We start from the raw sequence: 26,508 nt of genomic DNA, 5'->3' as shown, positions 1-26,508 counted from the left end.
ACACCATTATCCCAGGAGCCAGACAGGGAAGTGATACTGTGCCCCTACATACAGGAGGAAGGGGGGGTACTGTGCACTGTCCATACCTACAGGGCAAAAGAAGAGAAGTAGTACTGTGCACTGCCCCTACATACAGGAGGGGGTGGTACTGTGCGCTTTCCATACATACAGGGCAAGAAAAGAGAAGTAGTACTGTGCACTCCTCATACATACAGGGGCAGTATTACTGTGCACTCCTCATACATACAGGGGCAGTAGTACTGTGCACTCCTCATACATACAGGGCAGGGGCAGTAGTACTGTGCACTCCTCATACATACAGGGCAGGGGCAGTAGTACTGTGCACTCTCCATACATACAGGGCAGGGGCAGTAGTACTGTGCACTCCTCATACATACAGGGCAGGGGCAGTAGTACTGTGCACTCCTCATACATACAGGGCAGGGGCAGTAGTACTGTGCACTCCTCATACATACAGGGCAGGGGCAGTAGTACTGTGCACTCCTCATACATACAGGGCAGGGGCAGTATTACTGTGCACTCTCCATACATACAGGGGAGGGGCAGTAGTACTGTGCACTCCTCATACATACAGGGCAGGGGCAGTAGTACTGTGCACTCCTCATACATACAGGGCAGGGGCAGTATTACTGTGCACTCCTCATACATACAGGGCAGGGGCAGTAGTACTGTGCACTCCTCATACGTACAAGGCAGGGGCAGTATTACTGTGCACTCCTCATACATACAGGGCAGGGGCAGTAGTACTGTGCACTCCTCATACATACAGGGCAGGGGCAGTAGTACTGTGCACTCTCCATACATACAGGGCAGGGGCAGTATTACTGTGCACTCTCCATACATACAGGGGCAGTAGTACTGTGCACTCTCCATACATACAGGACAGGGGCAGTAGTACTGTGCACTCCTCATACATACAGGGCAGGGGCAGTAGTACTGTGCACTCTCCATACATACAGGGCAGGGGCAGTAGTACTGTGCACTCCTCATACATACAGGGCAGGGGCAGTAGTACTGTGCACTCCTCATACATACAGGGCAGGGGCAGTAGTACTGTGCACTCCTCATACATACAGGCAGGGGCGGTCTTGGCATTTCTGGGGCCCCAAGCGAAGTTATGTCTGGGCCCCCCCCCTCTCGACACGCGTTCCAAAACAATACACCGCTGTGTGTTGCCCCCAGTAGTATATACCCCTTGTGCGCTACCGCCAGTAATATATACTCCTTGTGTGCTGCCCCCAATAGTATATACCCCTTGTGTCCTGCCCCCAGTAGTATATACCCCTTGTTTGCTTCCCCCAGTAGTATATAGACCCCTGTGTGTTCCCCCAGTTACATATAGTCCCCCCGTGTGCTCCCCCAGAAGTATATAGACCTCCTGTGTGCTGCCCCCAGTTGTATATTCCCCCTGTGTGCTCCCCCACTAGTATATAGGCCCCCTGTGTGCTCACCCACTTGGATATAGACCTCTGTGTGCTCCTCCAGTAGTATATAAACCCCCTGTGTGGTTCCCCCAGTAGTATATAAACCCCCTGTGTGCCCCACCAGTATTATATAGACCCCTGTGTGCTCCGCCAGTTATATATAGACCACCTGTGTGCCTCACAAGTAGTATATAGACCTCTGTGTGCTCCCCCAGTAGTATATAGCCACCCTGTTTGCTCCCCCACTTGGATATAGACCTCCTGTGTGCTCTCCAAGTTGTATATAGACCCCATTCTGCTGCCCCAAGTAGTATATAGACCCCCTGTGTGCTGCCCCCAGTAGTATATAGACCCCTCTGTGAAGCCCCAGTAGTCTATAGCCCCCCTGTGTGCTCCCCCTGTTATATAGCCCCCCTGTGTGCTCCCCCCATTTATATAGACCTCCGATGTGCACTCCCCCAGTTAAACAGACCCATGTGTGCCCCCCCTCCCATATAGTATATAACACAATAAAACAAACACTTATACTCACCTGGGTCCGGGCGTCTCCTCTTCTCTTCACTCTTGTGGCCGCAGGAAGGGTTTTCCCTGCGATCACAAAAGACCGCACTCCCCTTGTCCTGGCGCCGATGCTCCAGTGATGTCACTGGAGCGCCGGCACCACAAGGACAAAGCTGCCACTTGTGACCGCAGGGAAAACACTTCCTGCGGCCACAAGAGTGACTGACAGGAAGGGGGCCAATGTCTCCCGCCCTGTCAGTGCTGCTGCATGTAACTATGAGTGCTCATTATGAGTGCTCATAGTTACAGTTCAAATGGCAGCAGCGGTCTTGAGCACAAGAGCGGGGTGTGGGGGCCCCCCTGGATGTTGGGGGCCCCAAGCGATCGCTTGGGGTGCTTGGTGCCAAAGACCGCCACTGCATACAGGGCAGGGGCAGTAGTACTGTGCACTCCTTATACATACAGGGCAGGGGCAGTATTACTGTGCACTCTCCATACATACAGGGCAGGGGCAGTAGTACTGTGCACTCCTCATACATACAGGGCAGGGGCAGTAGTACTGTGCACTCCTCATACATACAGGGCAGGGGCAGTAGTACTGTGCACTCCTCATACGTACAAGGCAGGGGCAGTATTACTGTGCACTCCTCATACATACAGGGCAGGGGCAGTAGTACTGTGCACTCCTCATACATACAGGGCAGGGGCAGTAGTACTGTGCACTCCTCATACATACAGGGCAGGGGCAGTAGTACTGTGCACTCCTCATACATACAGGGCAGGGGCAGTATTACTGTGCACTCCTCATACATACAGGGCAGGGGCAGTAGTACTGTGCACTCCTCATACATACAGGGCAGGGGCAGTAGTACTGTGCACTCCTCATACATACAGGGCAGGGGCAGTAGTACTGTGCACTCTCCATACATACAGGGGCAGTAGTACTGTGCACTCCTCATACATACAGGGCAGGGGCAGTAGTACTGTGCACTCCTCATACATACAGGGCAGGGGCAGTATTACTGTGCACTCCTCATACATACAGGACAGGGGCAGTAGTACTGTGCACTCCTCATACATACAGGGCAGGGGCAGTAGTACTGTGCACTCCTCATACATACAGGGCAGGGGCAGTAGTACTGTGCACTCCTCATACATACAGGGCAGGGGCAGTAGTACTGTGCACTCCTCATACATACAGGGCAGGGGCAGTATTACTGTGCACTCCTCATACATACAGGGCAGGGGCAGTAGTACTGTGCACTCCTCATCCATACAGGGCAGGGGCAGTATTACTGTGCACTCTCCATACATACAGGGGCAGTAGTACTGTGCACTCTCCATACATACAGGACAGGGGCAGTAGTACTGTGCACTCTCATACATCTATACATACAGGGGCAGTAGTACTGTGCACTCTCATACATCTATACATACAGGGGCAGTAGTACTGTGCACTCTCATACATCTATACATACAGGGGCAGTAGTACTGTGCACTCTCATACATACAGGGGCAGTAGTACTGTGCACTCTCATACATCTATACATACAGGGGCAGTAGTACTGTGCACTCTCATACATCTATACATACAGGGGCAGTAGTACTGTGCACTCTCATACATCTATACATACAGGGGCAGTAGTACTGTGCACTCATACATACAGGGGCAGTAGTACTGTGCACTCTCATACATCTATACATACAGGGGCAGTAGTACTGTGCACTCTCCATACATCTATACATACAGGGGCAGTAGTACTGTGCACTCTCATACATCTATACATACAGGGGCAGTAGTACTGTGCACTCTCATACATCTATACATACAGGGGCAGTAGTACTGTGCACTCTCATACATCTATACATACAGGGGCAGTAGTACTGTGCACTCTCATACATCTATACATACAGGGGCAGTAGTACTGTGCACTCTCATACATCTATACATACAGGGGCAGTAGTACTGTGCACTCTCATACATCTATACATACAGGGGCAGTAGTACTGTGCACTCTCATACATCTATACATACAGGGGCAGTAGTACTGTGCACTCTCATACATCTATACATACAGGGGCAGTAGTACTGTGCACTCTCATACATCTATACATACAGGGGCAGTAGTACTGTGCACTCTCATACATCTATACATACAGGGGCAGTAGTACTGTGCACTCTCATACATCTATACATACAGGGGCAGTAGTACTGTGCACTCTCATACATCTATACATACAGGGGCAGTAGTACTGTGCACTCTCATACATTGCACGTCCGTAGTTCCCTCGCGTCTCCCTGTTCTTCAGTTGCCGCTTTAATACTCCGCATTTGGCAGCCGCTTTAAGGGGCGTGGTTGCGGCGGTTCCTATGGGCGTGTCTTAGTCCCCATAGTTACCGCTGTGTATTCCTGGATACGGGACCAGGAAGCAGCAGCGGAGAGGTGAGGGGCCCCGGGATGAGGGGCCACAGATACAATATATGAGGAGCGCTGCTTATAATGCGGCACGTGACACTCTGATACTATATTATATATATACTTATACATATATGTTATACAGATAGTGGGCCCCTCCTGGTGACTGACCCTGGTGCTGGGGCCCCTGTGTGTGGGATCACATGTCCATTGTCATCAGGCAGCAGTCCCATGTGTATGCTCTGTATAGAATCTGGTGTTATATATGGGGGGCCGTGTGTCTGGCCATTGTGTGATGATGTAGCAGCCGCCATTTTGGATTTGACGTCTCGCACTGTGTCTTGTACTGATGATACACGCGCCTCTCCTCGTTGTACGCGGTTCTGTCGGTGTGGCGTCTGACACCAGGGGTATAAGTCAGGTGACATCTGGATCAGATACGTGTCGCTATATTCCGCAGAGCGCTCACACTGGGCCTGTAGATGAGGAGAGCGTGAGGAGTCGGCCATGCTGCAGACCACCAGCGATCAGGACAGTGGTTATGGAGAACTCCTGGAGCCCCCGCCATCGCTGTGGAGACTGGTGGAGGATCAGGTGCCCCGGAGCGAGCGAGATGAGATCAAGAGGATTCTGGGAGAAGCAGCCGTGGAACTCAGCTTGGATTTACATGCCGAGGTGAGTGTGCCCCAGGGAGTGAGGATCACAGGCTCCGAGGGGTTAACAGGATACTGCTATATACTCGGCTGTACCCCCCCCAACCACGTATACCCACCCCCAACCACGTACACCCCCCAACTGCACTCTCTGCCACACTTTACCATTATGACAGGTACAACCACATACTATCCCCTGTAGGATGATCACCATCCTACTCCCCCCAGAACCCAAACACAACCACATACTCTCTCCTGTACCATGGTCACCGCCTTATCCTCCTCTGTACCATGGTCACCGCCTTATCCTCCTCTGTACCATGGTCACCGCCTTATCCTCCTCTGTACCATGGTCACCGCCTTATCCTCCTCTGTACCATGGTCACTGCCTTATCCTCCCCTGTACCATGGTCACTGCCTTATCCTCCCCTGTACCATGGTCACCGCCTTATCCTCCTCTGTACCATGGTCACTGCCTTATCCTCCCCTGTACCATGGTCACCGCCTTATCCTCCCCTGTACCATGGTCACCGCCTTATCCTCCTCTGTACCATGGTCACCGCCTTATCCTCCCCTGTACCATGGTCACTGCCTTATCCTCCCCTGTACCATGGTCACCGCCTTATCCTCCCCTGTACCATGGTCACTGCCTTATCCTCCCCTGTACCATGGTCACCGCCTTATCCTCCCCTGTACCATGGTCACCGCCTTATCCTCCTCTGTACCATGGTCACCGCCTTATCCTCCCCTGTACCATGGTCACCGCCTTATCCTCCCCTGTACCATGGTCACCGCCTTATCCTCCCCTGTACCATGGTCACCGCCTTATCCTCCCCTGTACCATGGTCACCGCCTTATCCTCCCCTGTACCATGGTCACCGCCTTATCCTCCCCTGTACCATGGTCACCGCCTTATCCTCCCCTGTACCATGGTCACCGCCTTATCCTCCCCTGTACCATGGTCACTGCATTATCCTCCCCTGTACCATGGTCACTGCCTTATCCTCCCCTGTACCATGGTCACCGCCTTATCCTCCCCTGTACCATGGTCACCGCCTTATCCTCCTCTGTACTATGGTCACCACCTTATCCTCCCCTGTACCATGGTCACCGCCTTATCCTCCCCTGTACCATGGTCACCGCCTTATCCTCCCCTGTACCATGGTCACCGCCTTATCCTCCCCTGTACCATAGTCACTGCATTATCCTCCCCTGTACCATGGTCACTGCCTTATCCTCCCCTGTACCATGGTCACCGCCTTATCCTCCCCTGTACCATGGTCACCGCCTTATCCTCCCCTGTACCATGGTCACTTCCATACTTTCCCCTGTATCATGTTCACCGCCATAGCCTCTCCTGTACTGTGGTCATTGCTATACCCTCCCCTGTACCATGGTCACTTCCATACTCTCCCTTGTACCATGGTCACTTCCGTACCCTCCCCTGTACCATGGTTGTATACTGCCATACTCTCCCCTGTACTATGGTTGTACACCATCACACACTCCCTGTTCTGTTCTGTACATGTGTGGTCCTTGCCCATTGAAGTGTATTATTATTTTCCAGTCATTGTCATGTACAGAACCTTCTGGATCTTCATAATGATTTCATCTTTGCCACAAACCACTAATTGGACTCCACCCCTCCCCAATCCGAACGCCCTATGTGCTTAATCCAAAAAAGGAGGAAATTCATATTTTTCTCTTAATTTACTAGTCGCAGTAAATCAACCGTGCGACAGCTGCGCGGATCCCATCTGTGCTAATTGTATCTGCTTATTCCATAGGGAAATATCCCCCCCCTTCTTGGAAAGAGGCAGAGCCCCATGGAGCGTTTAGAAGACTGCACATTCCTCTGTGCTGCTGTGGGGGACACCCATTTGCTGGTCCCAGCCATAAAAATATAGAAGTGTCATAAATGACAGTCCTTAGGTGCCTCTCCATGTGGCCTGCATCTTCCACCGCTGCCTCTCTTTCCTCTTCTTGACGCCAGCATCCTCCACCGCTGCCTCTCTTTCCTCACCATATGGCCCGCATCCTTCACCGCTGGCTTTCTTGCCTCTACATGTCTCCCTCATCCTCCATCGCTGCCTCTCTGGCCTCTGCATGTCTCCCTCATCCTCCATCGCTGCCTCTCTGGCCTCTGCATGTCTCCCTCATCCTCCATTGCTGCCTCTCTGGCCTCTGCATGTCTCCCTCATCCTCCATCGCTGCCTCTCTGGCCTCTGCATGTCTCCCTCATCCTCCATCGCTGCCTCTCTGGCCTCTGCATGTCTCCCTCATCCTCCATCGCTGCCTCTCTGGCCTCTGCATGTCGCCCACATCCTCCATTGCTGCCTCTCTGGCCTCTGCATGTCTCCCTCATCCTCCATCGCTGCCTCTCTGGCCTCTCCATGTCTCCCTCATCCTCCATCGCTGCCTCTCTGGCCTCTCCATGTCGCCCACATCCTCTCCTCAGGCAGTTGATATGAAGACCCTTTGTCCCGAAGGAGGGTAGCCCCCAGTGCAGCTTGTGGTCTCTGCCTCTTCCCTTCAGTCACTGAGGGGTTAAGATGTGTGAATCTGCAGTCATCAGGTTTTGCTGTAAGAATTCATCTATTTTCTTGGAAGAATTTTTTGAGTTTTCCTAGAATTGGCCTGAAATCCGACACTCGGATCCCATCCCAGCGCGGAGAAGCCATACATTGTGTAATGTCTCTGTTTGTTATATACAGTGTCTACTGGTATATAGGGTCCTCTTCTATACTGTGTCCGCTGGTATATAGTGTCCGCTCCTGTACAGTGTCTGCTGGTATATAGGGTCCGCTCCTATACAGTGTCTTCTGATATATAGGGTCCGCTTCTGTACAGTGTCTGCTGGTATATAGGGTGCGCTTCTGTACAGTGTCTGCTGGTATATAGGGTCTGCTCCTGTACAGTGTCTGCTGGTATATAGGGTGCACTCCTATAAAGTGTCTGCTGGTAAATAGGGTCTGCTTCTATACAGTGTCTGCTGGTATATAGGGTCCGCTCCTGTACAGTGTCTTCTGATATATAGGGTCCGCTCCTGTACAGTGTCTGCTGGTATATAGGGTCCGCTCTTGTACAATGTCTGCTGGTATATAGGGTCCGCTCCTGTACAGGGTCTGCTGGTATATAGGGTCCGCTCCTGTACAGTGTCTGCTAGTATATAGGGTCCGCTCCTGTACAGTGTCTGCTGGTATATAGGGTCCGCTCCTGTACAATGTCTGCTGGTATATAGGGTCTGCTCCTGTACAGTGTCTGCTGGTATATAGGGTCCGCTCCTGTACAATGTCTGCTGGTATATAGGGTCCGCTCCTGTACAGGGTCTGCTGGTATATAGGGTCCACTCCTATAAAGTGTCTGCTGGTAAATAGGGTCCGCTTCTATACAGTGTCTTCTGATATATAGGGTCCGCTCCTGTACAGTGTCTGCTGGTATATAGGGTCCACTCCTATACAGTGTCTTCTGATATATAGGGTCCGCTCCTGTACAGGGTCTGCTGGTATATAGGGTCCACTCCTATAAAGTGTCTGCTGGTAAATAGGGTCCGCTTCTATACAGTGTCTTCTGATATATAGGGTCCACTCCTATACAGTGTCTTCTGATATATAGGGTCTGCTCCTGTACAGTGTCTGCTGGTATATAGGGTCCGCTCCTGTACAGTGTCTTCTGATATATAGGGTCCGCTCCTGTACAGGGTCTGCTGGTATATAGGGTCCGCTCCTGTACAGTGTCTTCTGATATATAGGGTCCACTCCTGTACAGTGTCTGCTGGTATATAGGGTCTGCTCCTGTACAGTGTCTGCTGGTATATAGGGTCCGCTCCTGTACAGTGTCTGCTGGTATATAGGGTCCGCTCCTGTACAGTGTCTGCTGGTATATAGGGTCCACTCCTATAAAGTGTCTGCTGGTAAATAGGGTCTGCTTCTATACAGTGTCTGCTGGTATATAGGGTCCGCTCCTGTACAGGGTCTGCTGGTATATAGGGTCCGCTCCTGTACAGTGTCTTCTGATATATAGGGTCCGCTCCTGTACAGTGTCTGCTGGTATATAGGATCCACTCCTATACAGTGTCTTCTGATATATAGGGTCCGCTCCTGTACAGGGTCTGCTGGTATATAGGGTCCACTCCTGTACAGGGTCTGCTGGTATATAGGGTGCGCTCCTGTACAATGTCTGCTGGTATATAGGGTCCGCTCCTGTACAGTGTCTGCTGGTATATAGGGTCCACTCCTATAAAGTGTCTGCTGGTAAATAGGGTCTGCTTCTATACAGTGTCTGCTGGTATATAGGGTCCGCTCATGTACAGTGTCTTCTGATACATAGGGTCCGCTCCTGTACTGTGTCTGCTGGTATATAGGGTCCGCTCCTGTACAGGGTCTGCTGGTATATAGGGTCCGCTCCTGTACTGTGTCTTCTGATATATAGGGTCTGCTCCTGTACAGTGTCTGCTGGTATATAGGGTCAGCTCCTGTACAGTGTCTGCTGGTATATAGGGTGCACTCCTATAAAGTGTCTGCTGGTATATAGGGTCCGCTCCTGTACAGTGTCTGCTGGTATATAGGGTCCGCTCCTGTACAGTGTCTGCTGGTATATAGGGTCCGCTCCTGTACAGTGTCTTCTGATATATAGGGTCCGCTCCTGTACAGTGTCTGCTGGTATATAGGGTCCGCTCCTGTACAGTGTCTTGTGATATATAGGGTCCACTCCTATACAGTGTCTTCTGATATATAGGGTCCGCTTCTGTACAGTGTCTGCTGGTATATAGGGTGCGCTCCTGTACAATGTCTGCTGGTATATAGGGTCCGCTCCTGTACAGTGTCTGCTGGTATATAGGGTCCGCTCCTGTACAGTGTCTGCTGGTATATAGGGTCCGCTCCTGTACAGTGTCTGCTGGTATATAGGGTGCACTCCTATAAAGTGTCTGCTGGTATATAGGGTCCGCTCCTGTACAGTGTCTGCTGGTATATAGGGTCCGCTCCTGTACAGTGTCTGCTGGTATATAGGGTCCGCTCCTGTACAGTGTCTTCTGATATATAGGGTCCGCTCCTGTACAGTGTCTGCTGGTATATAGGGTCCGCTCCTGTACAGTGTCTTGTGATATATAGGGTCCACTCCTATACAGTGTCTTCTGATATATAGGGTCCGCTTCTGTACAGTGTCTGCTGGTATATAGGGTGCGCTCCTGTACAATGTCTGCTGGTATATAGGGTCCGCTCCTGTACAGTGTCTGCTGGTATATAGGGTCCGCTCCTGTACAGTGTCTGCTGGTATATAGGGTCCACTTCTATAAAGTGTCTGCTGGTAAATAGGGTCTGCTTCTATACAGTGTCTGCTGGTATATAGGGTCCGCTCATGTACAGTGTCTTCTGATACATAGGGTCCACTCCTGTACAGTGTCTTCTGATATATAGGGTCCGCTCCTGTACAGGGTCTGCTGGTATATAGGGTCCGCTCCTGTACAGTGTCTTCTGATATATAGGGTCCGCTCCTGTACAGGGTCTGCTGGTATATAGGGTCCGCTCCTGTACAGTGTCTTCTGATATATAGGGTCCGCTCCTGTACAGTGTCTGCTGGTATATAGTGTCCACTCCTATAAAGTGTCTGCTGGTATATAGGGTCCGCTCCTGTACAGTGTCTGCTAGTATATAGGGTCCGCTCCTGTACAGTGTCTTGTGATATATAGGGTCCGCTCCTGTACAGTGTCTTCTGATATATAGGGTCCGCTCCTGTACAAGGTCTGCTGGTATATAGGGTCCGCTCCTGTACAAGGTCTGCTGGTATATAGGGTCCACTTCTATAAAGTGTCTGCTGGTAAATAGGGTCTGCTTCTATACAGTGTCTGCTGGTATATAGGGTCCGCTCATGTACAGTGTCTTCTGATACATAGGGTCCGCTCCTGTACAGTGTCTTCTGATATATAGGGTCCGCTCCTGTACAGGGTCTGCTGGTATATAGGGTCCGCTCCTGTACAGTGTCTTCTGATATATAGGGTCCGCTCCTGTACAGGGTCTGCTGGTATATAGGGTCCGCTCCTGTACAGTGTCTTCTGATATATAGGGTCCGCTCCTGTACAGTGTCTGCTGGTATATAGTGTCCACTCCTATAAAGTGTCTGCTGGTATATAGGGTCCGCTCCTGTACAGTGTCTGCTAGTATATAGGGTCCGCTCCTGTACAGTGTCTTGTGATATATAGGGTCTGCTCCTGTACAGTGTCTTCTGATATATAGGGTCCGCTCCTGTACAGTGTCTGCTGGTATATAGGGTCCGCTCCTGTACAAGGTCTGCTGGTATATAGGGTGCACTCCTATAAAGTGTCTGCTGGTATATAGGGTCCGCTCCTGTACAGTGTCTTCTGATATATAGGGTCCGCTCCTGTACAGTGTCTTCTGGTATATAGGGTCCGCTCCTGTACAGTGTCTGCTGGTATATAGTGTCCGCTCCTGTACAGTGTCTGCTGGTATATAGGATGGTTGAACTCGTCCTTTATCCTCAGGTTTCATCAACATTGTATGGGGTCTTTACTTTACGTTTTTCTCCAAGGTTTGGGCTATAGTATCTATTATCCTGGCTGACAGCAGATGGGAGGACTACAACCACCAGCATGGCAATTACTGAGCTTGCCTGTACAGCATATGTGCAGCACAGTGTAACAGAGAAGTGATACTGATTGTAGACACCAAGAGCGGAGCCAGGCCTATCTGACATGGTAACACTCATAGACCTGGCCTCTTCTAGCTCAGGACCCCCTTCTCCTTCCAGACCTCTCATAGACCCAACCTCTTCTTTCTCAGGAAACCCATAGACCCTCATAGCCCCCTAAGTGTATCCTATGTGCTTACATTATCTGGGATGGTTAGGGGCCTTCTGTGGCCCCCAGGTGTACTCTATATGATCACTTTACATTCGGGGGGGTCAGGGGCCTTTTTATAGCTCCTGGGTGTACACTGTTTGATCCCATTGTACCTGGGGTGGTCACAGGCCTTGTATATCTCCCAGGTGTACCATATATGATGACGTTGTACCCGGTATTTCGCTCTTCACTCTTCTTGTGGTGCTCTGTGTCTGTGCAGATTGCGGTTCTCCTGGACCTGTGGCGAGATATCCGGTCCACCTGTCCGTCCATCATCCAGAGCCCCCCCTCCAGCTGCTCCATCCTGGCCGACCCCCCGGTGATAAAGGACATGGTGACGCAGGAGATCCGGATGCTGCTCCTCAGTGTGAGGATGAAGGCTCGGCACCAGGGACTGTGAGTATGTGGGTGGCTCCTTCACCTAGGACCCGACTATAGGCCTGTATATAGCGGTGATAACCATATGATGGTGAGCCCTTCTCTCCTGTAGCGAGGGTTGTAAAGGGGTTCACACCAGGGGAGCAGTCACACCTGTGCCCCACAGTCTGAGATGGCCTCAGTAATATATACATAGCATATGGTAGAAGGCATGAACAGTATAGATGGGGGGGGCACACATTATAGTGTCCCAATACATCTCCTGTATAGTCAGGGGGAGTCTCATGTCTTTAGGGTCACACATGGCTTCCTCTGCAGGCTCCTAGTAACAGGGCGAGGACTAGAACCGTGCGCACTTAACATAGTCCGTCTCCAGAACAACCCATCTACTCAGCAGAGAATCTCCTCCACCTGTGGACTCTTCGCTGCGTCCGTCGCTTGTAAGCCCCACCCACTTCCAATACAATTGTCTGCTAACTGGTTATTTCATAGCAACCAGAGCAAGGCGTCAGGCATGCGATACGGTGCGAACAGTCGCCCAGTTCCAGGCCCCATACACTGCAGGGGTTATGACCCCTCTGCCCCTCGCCCCATTGTCACTGACTTTACAGCTGGCTGATGGCGTCATCCCCAACCCACCCGCCTTGCACGTTCTTTGTTACTGGAGGTGGAGACGTCACAATGTTACAGATGATACGAAATAATAAATGTCCCATTACCACCCCCTCCATCACCTATACGAGTGCCACTTAGGATCATCGCTCAGGAAGCCTTTGGGATCTGTTGTCCTTCTAAGATACGTCCTGACAATCCTCATTGAAATGCAACTAGACGAGGCTGCAAAGCGCCACCCCCCCCCCTCCCAATGTCCATTGTCACTGTGAGAAAGGAGAAGCTGTAAATCTATAAACTGAGCCCATTGTGGGGGTGATCAGAACAATAGAGACCCCTGCTCTCAAGATGTGGCATGCTGGACCCCCAGAGGTACATAGAGGACCCCCAGAGAGCTGTGCCCCTCCGAAGGGTGTAGCGGACCCCCAAAGAGATGTGCCCCTCCGAAGGGTGTAGAGGACCCCCAGAGAGATGTGCCCCTCCGAAGTGTGTAGCGGACCCCCAGAGAGATGTGCCCCTCCAAAGTGCATAGCTGTGGGAGGAGGTGTTAGCTATCCTGAAGGAAGTTGTAGGAATAGCAGTGCCTTATGACTCGAAAATAAGTTTGTTTGACATCCTAGATAAGGAACAATGGATGCATTATCAAAGGGTGTTTTTAAAGATTTATGTCATATCGTCTGTGTGGCGCCAGCAAGTGATATATGAAACATTGTACATTTTTTTATTTTATGGATGTTTATTCATTTAGAGATACATTAATCTTTTATGTAATGTACAAACTTTATTAAAATAAGTAAAAAAAAAAGAGAAAAAAAAGAAGTGTACAGTGACCCCCAGAGGTGCGCCACTCAGAAGTATATAGAGGACCCCTAATATAAAGTGCTCCCCAGAAGTGTGGAGGGGACCCCAGAGAGACGTACCCCGTAGAAAATTATGGAGGAACCCGGAGAGATGTATCACCCCAGAAGTGTAGAGAGGCCCCTATAGGGATAGGCCCCCCCAGAAGAGTATAGAGGAATAGAGGACCACTAGAAAAATGTGCCCCCAGAAGAGTATAGACAATCCCAGAGAGATATAGAATGGAGGACCCCAGAAAGACGTGCCCCCCCCCCCAGAAAAGTGTAAAGGACCCTGGAGAGCTGTGCCCTTCTGGACTGCCTAAAGGACCCCAGGGAGAGGTGCTCCCCCCCACAAAAGTGCCCCCTAGAAGAGTATAGAGGACCCCAGAAAGTTATAGTATAGCGGACTGCAGAGAGATGAGGGACAAAGAAATGTGCCCACCTAGAAGTGCATAGAGGTCTCCAGAGACATAGGCTGTATTCATGCTTTCCAGGTAGTCTCAGGTTGTATCCATCTTCTCCAGGCAGCAGGATTCAAATGCTGATCGCTCAGGTTCACTCATCTCTATCCTGTATAATGTTAACATCATGGGGCGTCCAACATATTACATCCACATCATGGGAGCCCTGCATGTTTCATCCAAATCACAGGGGTCCTTCGTGTTACATCCATATCACAGGGGTCCTGCATGTTTCATTCAAATGACAGGAGTCCTGCATGTTACATCCACATCAGGGGGGTCCTGCACCTTACATCCACATCTCTGGCATTCTTCTTGTACATCCATATGACAATAGTCCTGCATGTTACATCCACATCATGGGGGTCCTTAATGTTACATCCACATCACAGGGGTCCTGCATGATACATACATATCACAGGGGTCTTGCATGTTACATTCACATCTTAGGGGTCCTGCATGTTACATCCACATCAGGGGGGTCCTGCACCTTACATCCACATCTCTGGCATTCTTCTTGTACATCCATATGACAATAGTCCTGCATGTTACATCCACATCATGGGGGTCCTTAATGTTACATCCACATCACAGGGGTCCTGCATGATACATACATATCACAGGGGTCTTGCATGTTACATTCACATCTTAGGGGTCCTGCATGTTACATCCACATCAGGGGGGTCCTGCACCTTACATCCACATCTCTGGTATCCTTCTTGTACATCCATGGAACAATAGTCCTGTCCTGCATGTTACATCCACATCACGGGGGACCTTAATGTTACATCCACATCACAGGGGTCCTGCATGATACATACATATCACGGGGGGGTCCTGCATGATACATCCATATCACGGGGGTCCTGCATGTTACATCCACATCACAGTGGTCCTGCATGTTACATCCACATCACGGGGGTCCTGGATGTTACATCCACATCACAGGGGTCCTACATGATACATACATATCACGGGGGTCCTGCATGTTACATCCACATCACGGGGGGTCCTGCATGTTACATCCACATCACGGGGGTCTGGCATGTTACATCCTCATCACACATGCCCTGCATGGTATTTACACATCACAGGGGTCTTGCATGTTACATCCACATCACGGGGGTCTTGCATGTTACATCCACATCACGGGTCCTGCATGATACATACATATCACGGGGGGTCCTGCATGTTACATCCACATCACGGGGGTCTTGCATGTTACTGGTCTCTGGATTCTCTTGATATTCAGGGTGTTCTGACAAGTGACTGCCGAGAGCGGCAGGGGACACAGAGAGGTAATAACATTATAACTAAGGGATAATCTGTGAGCAAAGCATCTTACGTGTAAGTGATCAGTGGAGGCGACAAAGTCTGATCCCCTTATCCTCCTTATAGCTGATTATATCAAGGGATTTATTAACTGTGCAAGTCACTGGCTCTAAATGTAACATATCACAATGTATTGCTAATCTCTATACATAGTACATATAGAAGATATCACCGCTCTCTGTACAAATAACATATCACCGCTCTCTGTACATATAACATATCACTGCTCTCTGTACACATAACATATCACCATTCTCTGTTCATATTACATATCACTGCTGTCTGTACATATAACATATAGAAGATATCACCGCTCTCTGTACAAATAATATATCACCGCTCACCGCTGTCTGTACATATAACATATCACCGCTCTCTGTACATATAACATACCACTGCTCTCTGTACATATAATATCTGCTCTCTGTACATATAACATATCACCCCTCTCTGTACATATAATATATCACTGCTCTCTGTACATATAACATATCACCGCTCTCTGTACATATAACCTATCACCGCTCGCTGTACATAGAACATAATAACCGCTCTCTGTACATATAACATACCACTGCTCTCTGTACATATAACATCTGCTCTCTGTACATATAACCTATCACCGCTCTCTGTACATATAACAAATCACTGCTCTCTGTACATATAACATATCACCGCTCTCTGTACATATAACATATTACCGCTCTCTGTACATATAACATATTACCGCTCTCTGTACATATAACATGTCCCCGCTCTCTGTACATATAAAATATCACCACTCTCTGTACATATAACATATCACCGCTCTCTGTACATATAACATATCACTGCTCTCTGTACATATAACATATCACCGCTCTCTGTACATATAACATATCACCGCTCTCTGTACATATAACATATCACTGCTCTCTGTACATATAACATATCACCGCTCTCTGTACATATAACATATCACCGCTCTCTGTACATATAACATATCACCCCTCTCTGTACATATAACATATTACCGCTCTCTGTACATATAACATGTCCCCGCTCTCTGTACATATAACATATCACTGCTCTCTGTACATATAACATATCACTGCTCTCTGTACATATAACATATCACCTCTCTCTGTACATATAACATATCACCGCTCTCTGTACATATAACATATCACCGCTAACTGTACATATAACATATCACTGCTCTCTGTACATATAACATATCACCCCTCTCTGTACATATAACATATCACCTCTCTCTGTACATAGAATATATCACCCCTCTCTGTACATATAATATATCACTGCTCTCTGTACATATAACATATCACCGCTCTCTGTACATATAACATATCACCGCTTACTGTACATATAACATATCACCGCTTACTGTACATATAACATATCACTGCTCTCTGTACATATAACATATCACCCCTCTCTGTACATATAAAATATCACCTCTCTCTGTACATATAACATATCACCTCTCTCTGTACATATACCATATTACCGCTCACTGTACATATAACATATCACCGCTCTCTGTACATATAACATATCACCACTCTCTGTACATATACCATATCACCACTCTCTGTACATATACCATATCACCACTCACTGTACATATACCATATCACCGCTCACTGTACATATAACATATCACCGCTCTCTGTACATATAACATACCACTGCTCTCTGTACATAGAACATATCACCCCTCTCTGTACATATAACATATCACCGCTCTCTGTACATATATTGAGCACATGTAAATATTGTTTCCAGATCCTGTGATCATGTTTGTGTTTTTGTGGCAGAGATGAGGAGCAGGCGGTGGCGAAGTACAACCCACGAGTAGTCAGCTTTGTGATGGGGATGAGACCGCCGGAGAGCAGGGCAAGGTCGAGGGCAAGTGGGGGGAGTCGCCCGACATCAGGGAACAGAGCTACTGCTGATAGGTGAGTATGGAGGAGACCAGCAACAAGAACATATGTTCCTTAAGCATAAGAGATCCGGGATTGGGAAGGATCCCTGGGACATAAGAGATCCTGGAATGTATAGGATCCAGGACCATAAGAGATCAAGATATGTGAAGGATCCTGTGGACATAATGGATCCTGGTGACTTAAGAGATCCTGGTATGTGAGGGATCCTGGTGATATAAGAGATTCTGGAATGTGAGGGATCCTGTGAGCATAATGGATCCTGGGCAGATAAGAGATTTACAATGTGAGGGATCCTGTGGGCGTAATGGATCCTGGGTAGAGATGATTAACAGTGGAAAATGTTAGGTTCTATACAACACCTTGTCGAACCTTCCGCATTTGATTCCAGGTCCGTGGGGAAGGAGGAGACAGCCCGGGTACCGCCTGGTATTCAGCCTAGGTAATAGGCTGTATCCCGGAATACCAGGTGGTACCCGGGCTGTCTCCTACTTCCCCACAGAACGGGAAGGCATCGGGAATCAAAAGGGGAAGGTTCAACAAGGTTCGAGTTGTATAAAACCGAAGATTTTCCGCTGTTTGATCATCTCTTATCCTGGGGATATAAGAGATCTGGGAATTTAAAGGATCCTGGTAACATCCTGGTGGATCCCAGGAACATGGAAGATCTTGAAATGTGAGGGATCCTAAGAATATAAGAGATCTGGGAATGTGAGGGATCCCAGGAACTTGGAGGATAATAACCGATAATGTAATTGGTTCTGGGAACATGGTGGTGCTATTGCAGAACTGCAAAACTCACCATTGTGTAACCTTCCATGTCTCCAGAGCTTATCTTCCTTGTTCTCCCTGCAGGCCCTTCTCCTCTCTCTCCACTGGCTCCAGTATAGAGGATGACCTGGAGGAGCTGAGGGACAAGCTGCAGATATCTCACATTGATGACGTCATCTGTCACCTCCGGTGAGTACCACCATCCTCAGTATTACTCCATGATGACTGATAGGGATAGTAGTGGATGCACACTTGTTATATACATATCCATTGTCTGTGCTGCAGCCCGATGTGTTGAGAGGTCCAGGTCAGGTGGGCAGGTAATACCTCTGCTACCCCCCTGTAATGCAGCCTGATGTGCTGAGAGGTTCAGGTGGGCAGGTAATACCTCTGCTACCCCCCTGTAATGTAGCCTGATGTGCTGAGAGGTCCAGGTGGGCAGGTAATACCTCTGCTACCCCCCCCCCCCCTTGTGCTGCAGCCTGATGTGCTGAGAGGTCCAGGTGGGCAGGTAATACCTCTGCTACCCCCCCTTGTGCTGCATCCTGATGTGCTGAGAGGTCCAGGTGGGCAGGTAATACCTCCGCTACCCCCCCCCCCCTTGTGCTGCAGCCTGATGTGCTGAGAGGTCCAGGTGGGCAGGTAATACCTCTGCTACCCCCCCTTGTGCTGCAGCCTGATGTGCTGAGAGGTCCAGGTGGGCAGGTAATACCTCTGCTACCCCCCTGTGTTGCAGCCTGATGTGCTGAGAGTTCCAGGTAAGGTGGGCAGGTAATATAATACCTCTGCTACTCCCCTGTGCTGCAGCCTGATGTGCTGAGAGGTCCAGGTAAGGTGGGCAGGTAATATAATACCTCTGTTACCCCCCTGTGCTGCAGCCTGATGTGCTGAGAGGTCCAGGTGGGCAGGTAATACCTCTGTTACCCCTCCTTGCTGCATCCGATGTGCTGAGAGGTCCAGATGGGCAGGTAAAACCTCTGCTACCCCTCCTTGCTGCATCCGATGTGCTGAGAGGTCCAGGTGGGCAGGTAATACCTCTGCTACCCCTCCTTGCTGCATCCGATGTGCTGAGAGGTCCAGGTGGGCAGGTAATACCTCTGCTAACACCCCCCCCCCCTCATGCGGCATCCATTGTGCTGAGAGGTCCAGGTGGGCAGGTAATATAAAACCTCTGCTAACCTCTCTCTCCCCATATGCTACCGCCTGATTTGCTGAGGGGTCCAGGTGGGCAGGTAATATAATACCTCTGCTACCCCCCCCCCCATGCTACAGCCTGATGCACTGAGAGGTCCAGGTGGCCAGGTAATACCTCTGCCACCCCCCCGTGCTACAGCCTAATGTGCTGAGAGGTCCAGGTGGGCAGGTAATACTTCTGCTACCCCCTGTGCTGCAGCCTGATGTGCTGAGAGGTCCAGGTGGGCAGGTAATACCTCTGCTACACACAGGGTAATACTGGGACTGGGCCATATACCTATATCCACACTGTAACATGTTCGCTAACATCTGGATCTGCTTAGCAATAAGCCACAGACCCTAACCCCCCCCCCCCCCCCCCCCTTCCTCCCCGGGCTGATGGCTTCTGCAGGACGGTCATTGTTTGCTGTTTGTTTGGGAAAGTGCTGATGCAGGGAAACAGGGCCAAGGGCGCCCGCTGGGACTCGCCACCGCCGCCACATCTGGTTCTGCTGTAGCTGCTCACTTTTTGGCTTTGTCCAACTGATGAGAAGAGCCAAGCGGCTGTGGCTTTCCAAGAATCTATGGACGGTGCTGAGAGCGAGGAGGTGATTTTGCCGCCTAAGCATCATAGATATACTGTGTGTGGACATGCAGGGGGGCAGGAGGGGCAATGAGACCCAGGTCTCCCCCATCATGGGGTAAAAGTCTGGTAACTATCTGCAGCAATATATTGTAGCCGGCCCCTGACCCATTATACCCAGTTCTTAGAAAGATGTGTGTGAGAGTGGAGCCCCCTAGTGATGGTACAGAGTGATAGCCAGAGGATCCCACACTGAAACATTGGAGCCAAGCAACAGAGGAAGAGAGGGCAGAGAGGAAAGTAGGGGGCACAGTGTGACGGGCAGAGAGAAGAGAAGGGGCAGAGAGGACAGAAGGGGGCACAGTGTGAGAGGCAGAGAGGAGGGAGGCACAGTGTGAGGGGCAGAGTGGATTGAAGGGGGCACAGTGTGAGGGGCAGAGAGCATAGAAGGGTACACATAGTGAGGGGCAGAGAGGACAGAAGGGGGCAGAGAGGACAGAAGGGGGCACAGTGTGAGAGGCAGAGAGAAGGGGGGCACAGTGTGAGGGGCAGAGAGGATAGAAGGGTACACATAGTGAGGGGCAGAGAGGACAGAAGGGGGCAGAGAGGACAGAAGGGGGCACAGAGTGAGAGGCAGAGAGGATAGAAGGGGGCACAGTGTGAGGGGCAGAGAGGATAGAAGGGTACACATAGTGAGGGGCAGAGAGGACAGAAGGGGGCAGAGAGGACAGAAGGGGGCACAGTGTGAGAGGCAGAGAGAAGGGGGGCACAGTGTGAGGGGCAGAGAGGATAGAAGGGCACACATAGTGAGGGGCAGAGGGGACAGAAGGGGGCACAGTGTTAGAGGCAGAGAGGAGATTAGAGGGCACAGTGTGAGAGGCAGAGATGAGAGTAGGGGGCACAGTGTGAGAGGCAGAGATGAGAGTAGGGGGCACAGTGTGAGAGGCAGAGATGAGAGTAGGGGGCACAGTGTCAGGGGCAGAGAGTAAAGAACAGTGTGGGAGGGGAGAAAAGGGGGCACGGTGTGGGGGGGGCAGAGAGGAGAGGAGGGGGCACAGGGTAGGGGGCAGAGAGAAGACGAGGAGGGCATTAGGGCAGAGAGAAGAGAAGGGAGCACAGTGTGGGGGAGCACAGAGGAGAGAAGGGTGGCACAGTGTGGGGGAGCACAGAGGAGAGAAGGGAGCACAGTGTGGGGGAGCACAGAGGAGAGAAGGGAGCACAGTGTGGGGGAGCACAGAGGAGAGAAGGGTGGCACAGTGTAGGGGAGCACAGAGGAGAGAAGGGAGCACAGTGTGGGGGAGCACAGAGGAGAGAAGGGAGCACAGTGTGGGGGAGCACAGAGGAGAGAAGGGTGGCACAGTGTAGGGGAGCACAGAGGAGAGAAGGGAGCACAGTGTAGGGGAGCACAGGAGAGAAGGGAGCACAGTGTGGGGGAGCACAGAGGAGAGAAGGGTGGCACAGTGTGGGGGAGCACAGAGGAGAGAAGGGAGCACAGTGTGGGGGAGCACAGAGGAGAGAAGGGAGCACAGTGTGGGGGAGCACAGAGGAGAGAAGGGTGGCACAGTGTAGGGGGCAAGGAGGGGAGAAGAGTACAGTGTGGGGGACTGTAATGTACATGTATCTGCAGTGACATGTTCTATCGGTGGATCTGCTAATAATAAGTCGCGAGACGTAATGGGGTGTATTTATTTAAATTTATGTGATTTAAGTGTTTTTGCGTAGTCGTAATAAATTATGGACAATGATGAAAATATTGCATTTAGGACTATGTGATCTATTGACCTTTAACTTGTCACATTGACCCATTATATGACTCATTCAGATACATAGGTTCATTGGATTGACATACCTTCATTAAGGGATCCATTATCAGGTGTATGCTTATTAGACTCGCATATTTCTATGGACTTTGGGATATAATAACTATGCAGCTTAGGTATTGCTGATATGTGGCCATTTCATATACCCTGATGGGTCACAGGGTGTAATTATCCACCAGATAGGAGGCGCCGATACCATTGTATGTTGGGTAGGGCGCTGACATTGATATTTTACCACACTGTAAATTATGGACATGTGCCGAGATCTTTACCTTATATTCCTTACGTTATACCATGTATTTCATATTTTAGACTCTGTACTTTGGGTCGTGGATATGCGCCGAGGTCCTGACTCTACATACTATACGTTATACTATGCGCTTTATACTCTTGGACTGCAGACGCGCCGATATTGCACCGATATATACCGATATGCGCCGATATATGTTATACTATGCGCTTTATACTCTTGGACTGCAGACGCGCCGATATTGCGCCGATATATACCGATATGCGCCGATATATGTTATACTATGCGTCCTGTTTCTGGGAATGCAGATGTGCCGAGATATACTGTTGTTTGACATATAGAGTGGCTATACATGCGCTTATAATTGGATATGCTGAGTCTAATGCAGAATGGATACAGAATTGCAGTGATATTGCGCTGATATTTGTGATGTTGTATTGTGTTTATACCACACTATGTTGCATTATATCATGTTATGTGCGTTTGGATGTAACTTTGATAAAGAAATGTATCATTATCCTTTGTAATTGATCATAGGTAACACGGTATAATCTCTGTGACACGCAGCGTGGAACGCATGCGGTCACATGATATACGCCATGTGACATTTGATGGCATTTGCATCTTACATACTGACTGTAGGAAATGCGGTATAATTCCTGTGACACGCAGCGTGGAACGCATGCGGTCACATGATATACGCCATGTGACATTTGATGGCATTTGCATCTTACATACTGACTGTAGGAAATACGGTATAATTCCTGTGACACGCAATTCACTCAATGTGGCATATTTGGTTGGGCATTTCTTGTTATGTTTTATTAGAGGTTCATATAGGTGTTTACAATGATTCAATGACTTATTTGCATGTTTGCACTATAGCACTTTGCACTCTTTATATGGTATATTATTCTGTATTCATAGATTCTTTTTTGTATCTTGCCAGCCATTGTATTTTTATGCACTTTATGAGATTTACATCTGATCATGTGGAGCATTACTAACATGTTTGATTCCCTGGTAAAGTAGGAGAGTATATTGTCCTCCTGCTTAGTTTTCCATATACCTATGTGGTTTTTTAATTGATTCTATTGCTGTTTTGTTGTGGTGTTTCTGTGTTTGTCCTAATAAACTTTGGATTTTTTGGATATAGTGGTGTGCGCTGTATTATAGTGTCCAGCTTTTTCTTGCTTATTTTCATAAGGTTGTCTCTTTTGGACACCCTTATTTAATATTCTTTTTCTGTATTCTTGGTGAGCTCCCCCGTATCTTAAATTGGAGTACAGTGTGGGGGCATAGATGAAAGAAAGGTGGCACAGTGTGGGGGGGCAGAGAGTATAAAAGAGGGCACAGTTTGGGTGGGCAGAGAGGAGACTGGGGGGGGGCAGAGAGTAGAGAAGGGGGTACAGGGTGGGGACCAGAGAAGGGGGCACAGGGTGGGGGGAAAGAAGAGAGGAGGGCGGCACAGTGTGTGGGGCAGAGAGGAAAGAAGGTAATATAGGATATGGGGCACAGTGTGAGTGGCAGAGAAGGTGGCGCAGTGGGTGGGGCAGAGAGGAGAGAAGTGGGCAGGACTCATTCTTTCTTTCTTTTATTTTGCAGATTTTTACTGGAGGATGAATGTCGAACTCTGGAGAAAGACATAAAAATCCTACAGGTACTGACCACCACTGATGTCTCTGCCCCGCACCCCTGGTGTCTCTGCCCCGCACCCCAGGTGTCTCTGCCCCGCACCCCTGGTGTCTCTGCCCCGCACCCCAGGTGTCTCTGCCCCGCATCCCAGGTGTCTCTGCCCCGCACCCCTGTTGTCTCTGCCCCGCACCCCTGGTGTCTCTGCCCCGCACCCCTGGTGTCTCTGCCCCGCACCCCTGGTGTCTCTGCCCCGCACCCCAGGTGTCTCTGCCCCGCACCCCTGGTGTCTCTGCCCCGCACCCCTGGTGTCTCTGCCCCGCACCCCTGGTGTCTCTGCCCCGCACCCCAGGTGTCTCTGCCCCGCACCCCAGGTGTCTCTGCCCCGCACCCCAGGTGTCTCTGCCCCGCACCCCAGGTGTCTCTGCCCCGCATCCCAGGTGTCTCTGCCCCGCACCCCAGGTGTCTCTGCCCCGCATCCCAGGTGTCTCTGCCCCGCACCCCTGGTGTCTCTGCCCCACACCCCTGGTGTTTCTGCCCCATCATGTTCCCCTGAGTTGAAGCCACATAAGGTTTATGGGGATTTTCCCACCAACGCTCATTGATGCTTAGGATTGGTGGTAAATGTGTGACTGCTACACTGACTACAACCATAAGGTCTGACCCATGCCTGACTGCTGATCTCACTTTGTTTGCTGTTGATTTAACAGTTTTTCCTAAGATAATGTCGCCCCCTGGAGGTTGTATTGTTGAACTTTTTTCTCTGTATCTACCCCAGTGACAATGATATCTATCCACATCTCCTGCACTAAATGAAACCTGAATTATTGTAATTTTTTAGCTGCTACCTTACTGACCGGATCTGTCTTTACAGCAACGTCTGGAGGAGGAGCGTCAGTATTTAGAGGAACTACAGATGCTCCAGACGGAGCCATCTCTCACAGGTGACACCATGTAATAACACTATAGCGTTACCACAAGTGTCTGCCGGAGACAGTGACCCAGTAACTGTAATGTGGTCACCTCCAGAGCTGCACTCACAATTCTGCTGTGTTCCTGTTAGTCCTGGCAGGCAGCTAAATTGTGCTTGCAGCTCTGGAGCTGACTGAAGGGTAACATCCTTATTACTCCTGTTTTATCTGTTTTAGAGCTCAAGGAGGAAAGGAGAGTCCTGGAGAGAGACCTGCAGCTCGATCAGTTACCAGCAACATCTGTACTGACCTCCAAGATTGCGTCATCCAGAAATCCAACCCCCCTGAGGTATAGTGAGGTCTTCCCCACCTCGGTCTTTGTAAATTTTATTTTTACTTCTTCTTGTGACCTTTGTTGGTCCTTCTCTCTGCTCCAGGTTGTTGGATCTTGGAAGACGAAGAGAAGATGGCGACTCTAGATTGTCCTGTACAACATCTATTTGCCCTGAGCAGCTTGCTCCCCCCATGACTCCATGCCCCCCAGATGCAAAACTGAAGAGTCCTGAGGGGAGAGTAGCAAGACATAGCTTCACGGGGCCCCAGACCCCATCCTGTGCTGCTGCATCCCCAGTGATGGGTCCAGAGGAGCCAGGAGAAAGTGCAGCTCACAGACCTATACCCCATGAGCGGGGATCCAGGGTCCACTCTCCTCTGTGTAACCGGGGTCCAGAAAGGAAATCCAGGGGCCACTCTCCTGTGTGTGATCAGAGTCCGGAGCAGGCTGCACACATCACACGTGATAGAACAGCTTCTCTCAATTATGGGACCGTTCTCAGAGCACCAGTGACCCCTGTGACTAAGCCGCTTGTCCCCTTACCCCCCAAAGTACAGAGACCAACTGGCAGCCCCGGCCCAGCTTCAGCCTTCCGCAGAGTGAGGACACTTGTGACGAATCTGCCTCCCTGAGAGAGGACCAAGGGTTAGTGGGGGGGGGGGGGGGCAGAATGGCACAAGCGATCATGGGTGGCATAGGATCCCTACAGCGCACACTGACCAACACAGCATGGACACTGCATCAAGACACATCATTTTATCACTGGACAAATTTGCTGTAGAAACACCTTGGAAAACTCAATGAGCTGTGGTGGCCGCCATATTGGAATGTATTGGAAAAAATTAAGATTTGCAGACCACTGATGCCGATTGATGTAGCTGCCTTTATGAGCAATGGTTATACTGATTACTGAACGACGGCAGAGATGCGGAGGCATATATATATATATATATATATATATATATATATATATATATATATGGGGGGGATCAGGTTAAAGGTCAGTGAGAATTGGTTGAAGGGAATGGACATGAGGAAATTACACTGTGGTTTCGGAGCCCTGTTAGCATTTAGCAAAGTGTTGCTGGTGATGTCATATATGTGTCTGGACACTGTGCTATTATATTATATTGTGAGCAGATTCCTGCGGACCCAGATAGGAGCATATTCTTCTGGATGTCGACATTGTCTGTCACTGCGCTGATCCTGATTGAAGTGAATCCTGGCTATGTACTAGATCTGCCGCAGAGCGGACCTCAATGAAAGTAAATCCTTCTGGATGTGTATGTCGTCTCTTGTCCTTAGATCATTGCAGCCTTACATTTCATATTTCTTCCTTTTATCATTCCAGTTTGTACTTAAAGGGGTACTTCAGCGAAAAGCTTTTTCCCAGTACTTGGAACACATTATAAAGTTATATAACTTCCCCCCCTTCCCTATCTTTTCCCCCGCAATCCCCCACCAGGAAGTAAAGTAACTCATTCTTACCTAATGACTGTTTTCCCCAGGCTGCTCTGTAGCAGTGACAATAACATCGTCAAGTAGGCAGGTCTAAGCCCTGTTAAGCCAGCCTCCCTTTGTCAGATGACACAGGTTG

At 49.8% G+C, this 26,508-nt stretch overlaps 1 protein-coding gene across 2 annotated transcripts; it reads left to right on the top strand.

Annotated features, from left to right (window-relative positions):
• Positions 1–4,186: 4,186 nt before the first annotated feature.
• CCDC24 (coiled-coil domain containing 24) lies at positions 4,187–26,195 on the top strand. 2 transcript variants are annotated; one of them, XM_069979349.1, is made up of 9 exons: positions 4,187–4,390; positions 4,824–5,038; positions 12,093–12,268; positions 17,312–17,452; positions 18,293–18,397; positions 23,640–23,694; positions 24,541–24,610; positions 24,815–24,926; positions 25,015–26,195. In XM_069979349.1, the coding sequence occupies exons 2-9, from the start codon at positions 4,871–4,873 to the stop codon at positions 25,541–25,543; spliced, it is 1,356 nt and encodes a 451-aa protein (XP_069835450.1). In that variant the 5' UTR covers positions 4,187–4,390; positions 4,824–4,870; the 3' UTR covers positions 25,544–26,195. The 2 variants fall into 2 exon arrangements, with proteins under 2 accessions (XP_069835450.1, XP_069835451.1); XM_069979350.1 differs by lacking the exons at positions 4,187–4,390; positions 12,093–12,268 and having other exon boundaries at positions 4,826–5,038.
• The last annotated feature ends 313 nt before the right edge of the window (positions 26,196–26,508 follow it).

This window comes from Dendropsophus ebraccatus, chromosome 8 (genome assembly GCF_027789765.1).
Source record: "Dendropsophus ebraccatus isolate aDenEbr1 chromosome 8, aDenEbr1.pat, whole genome shotgun sequence".
Classification (NCBI taxonomy): Eukaryota; Metazoa; Chordata; class Amphibia; order Anura; family Hylidae; genus Dendropsophus; species Dendropsophus ebraccatus.
The sequence above is the reverse complement of the archived record's forward strand: the minus strand, read 5'-3'. Positions and strand labels throughout refer to the sequence as shown.

Coding starts and splice junctions, on each gene's coding strand:
- CCDC24 (XM_069979349.1), top strand. CDS start 4,871: ATGCTGCAGACCACCAGCGATCAGGACAGTGGTTATGGAGAACTCCTG. Junction 18,398..23,639: donor GACGTCATCTGTCACCTCCG/GTGAGTACCACC, acceptor TTTATTTTGCAG/ATTTTTACTGGAGGATGAAT. Junction 24,611..24,814: donor GACGGAGCCATCTCTCACAG/GTGACACCATGT, acceptor TATCTGTTTTAG/AGCTCAAGGAGGAAAGGAGA.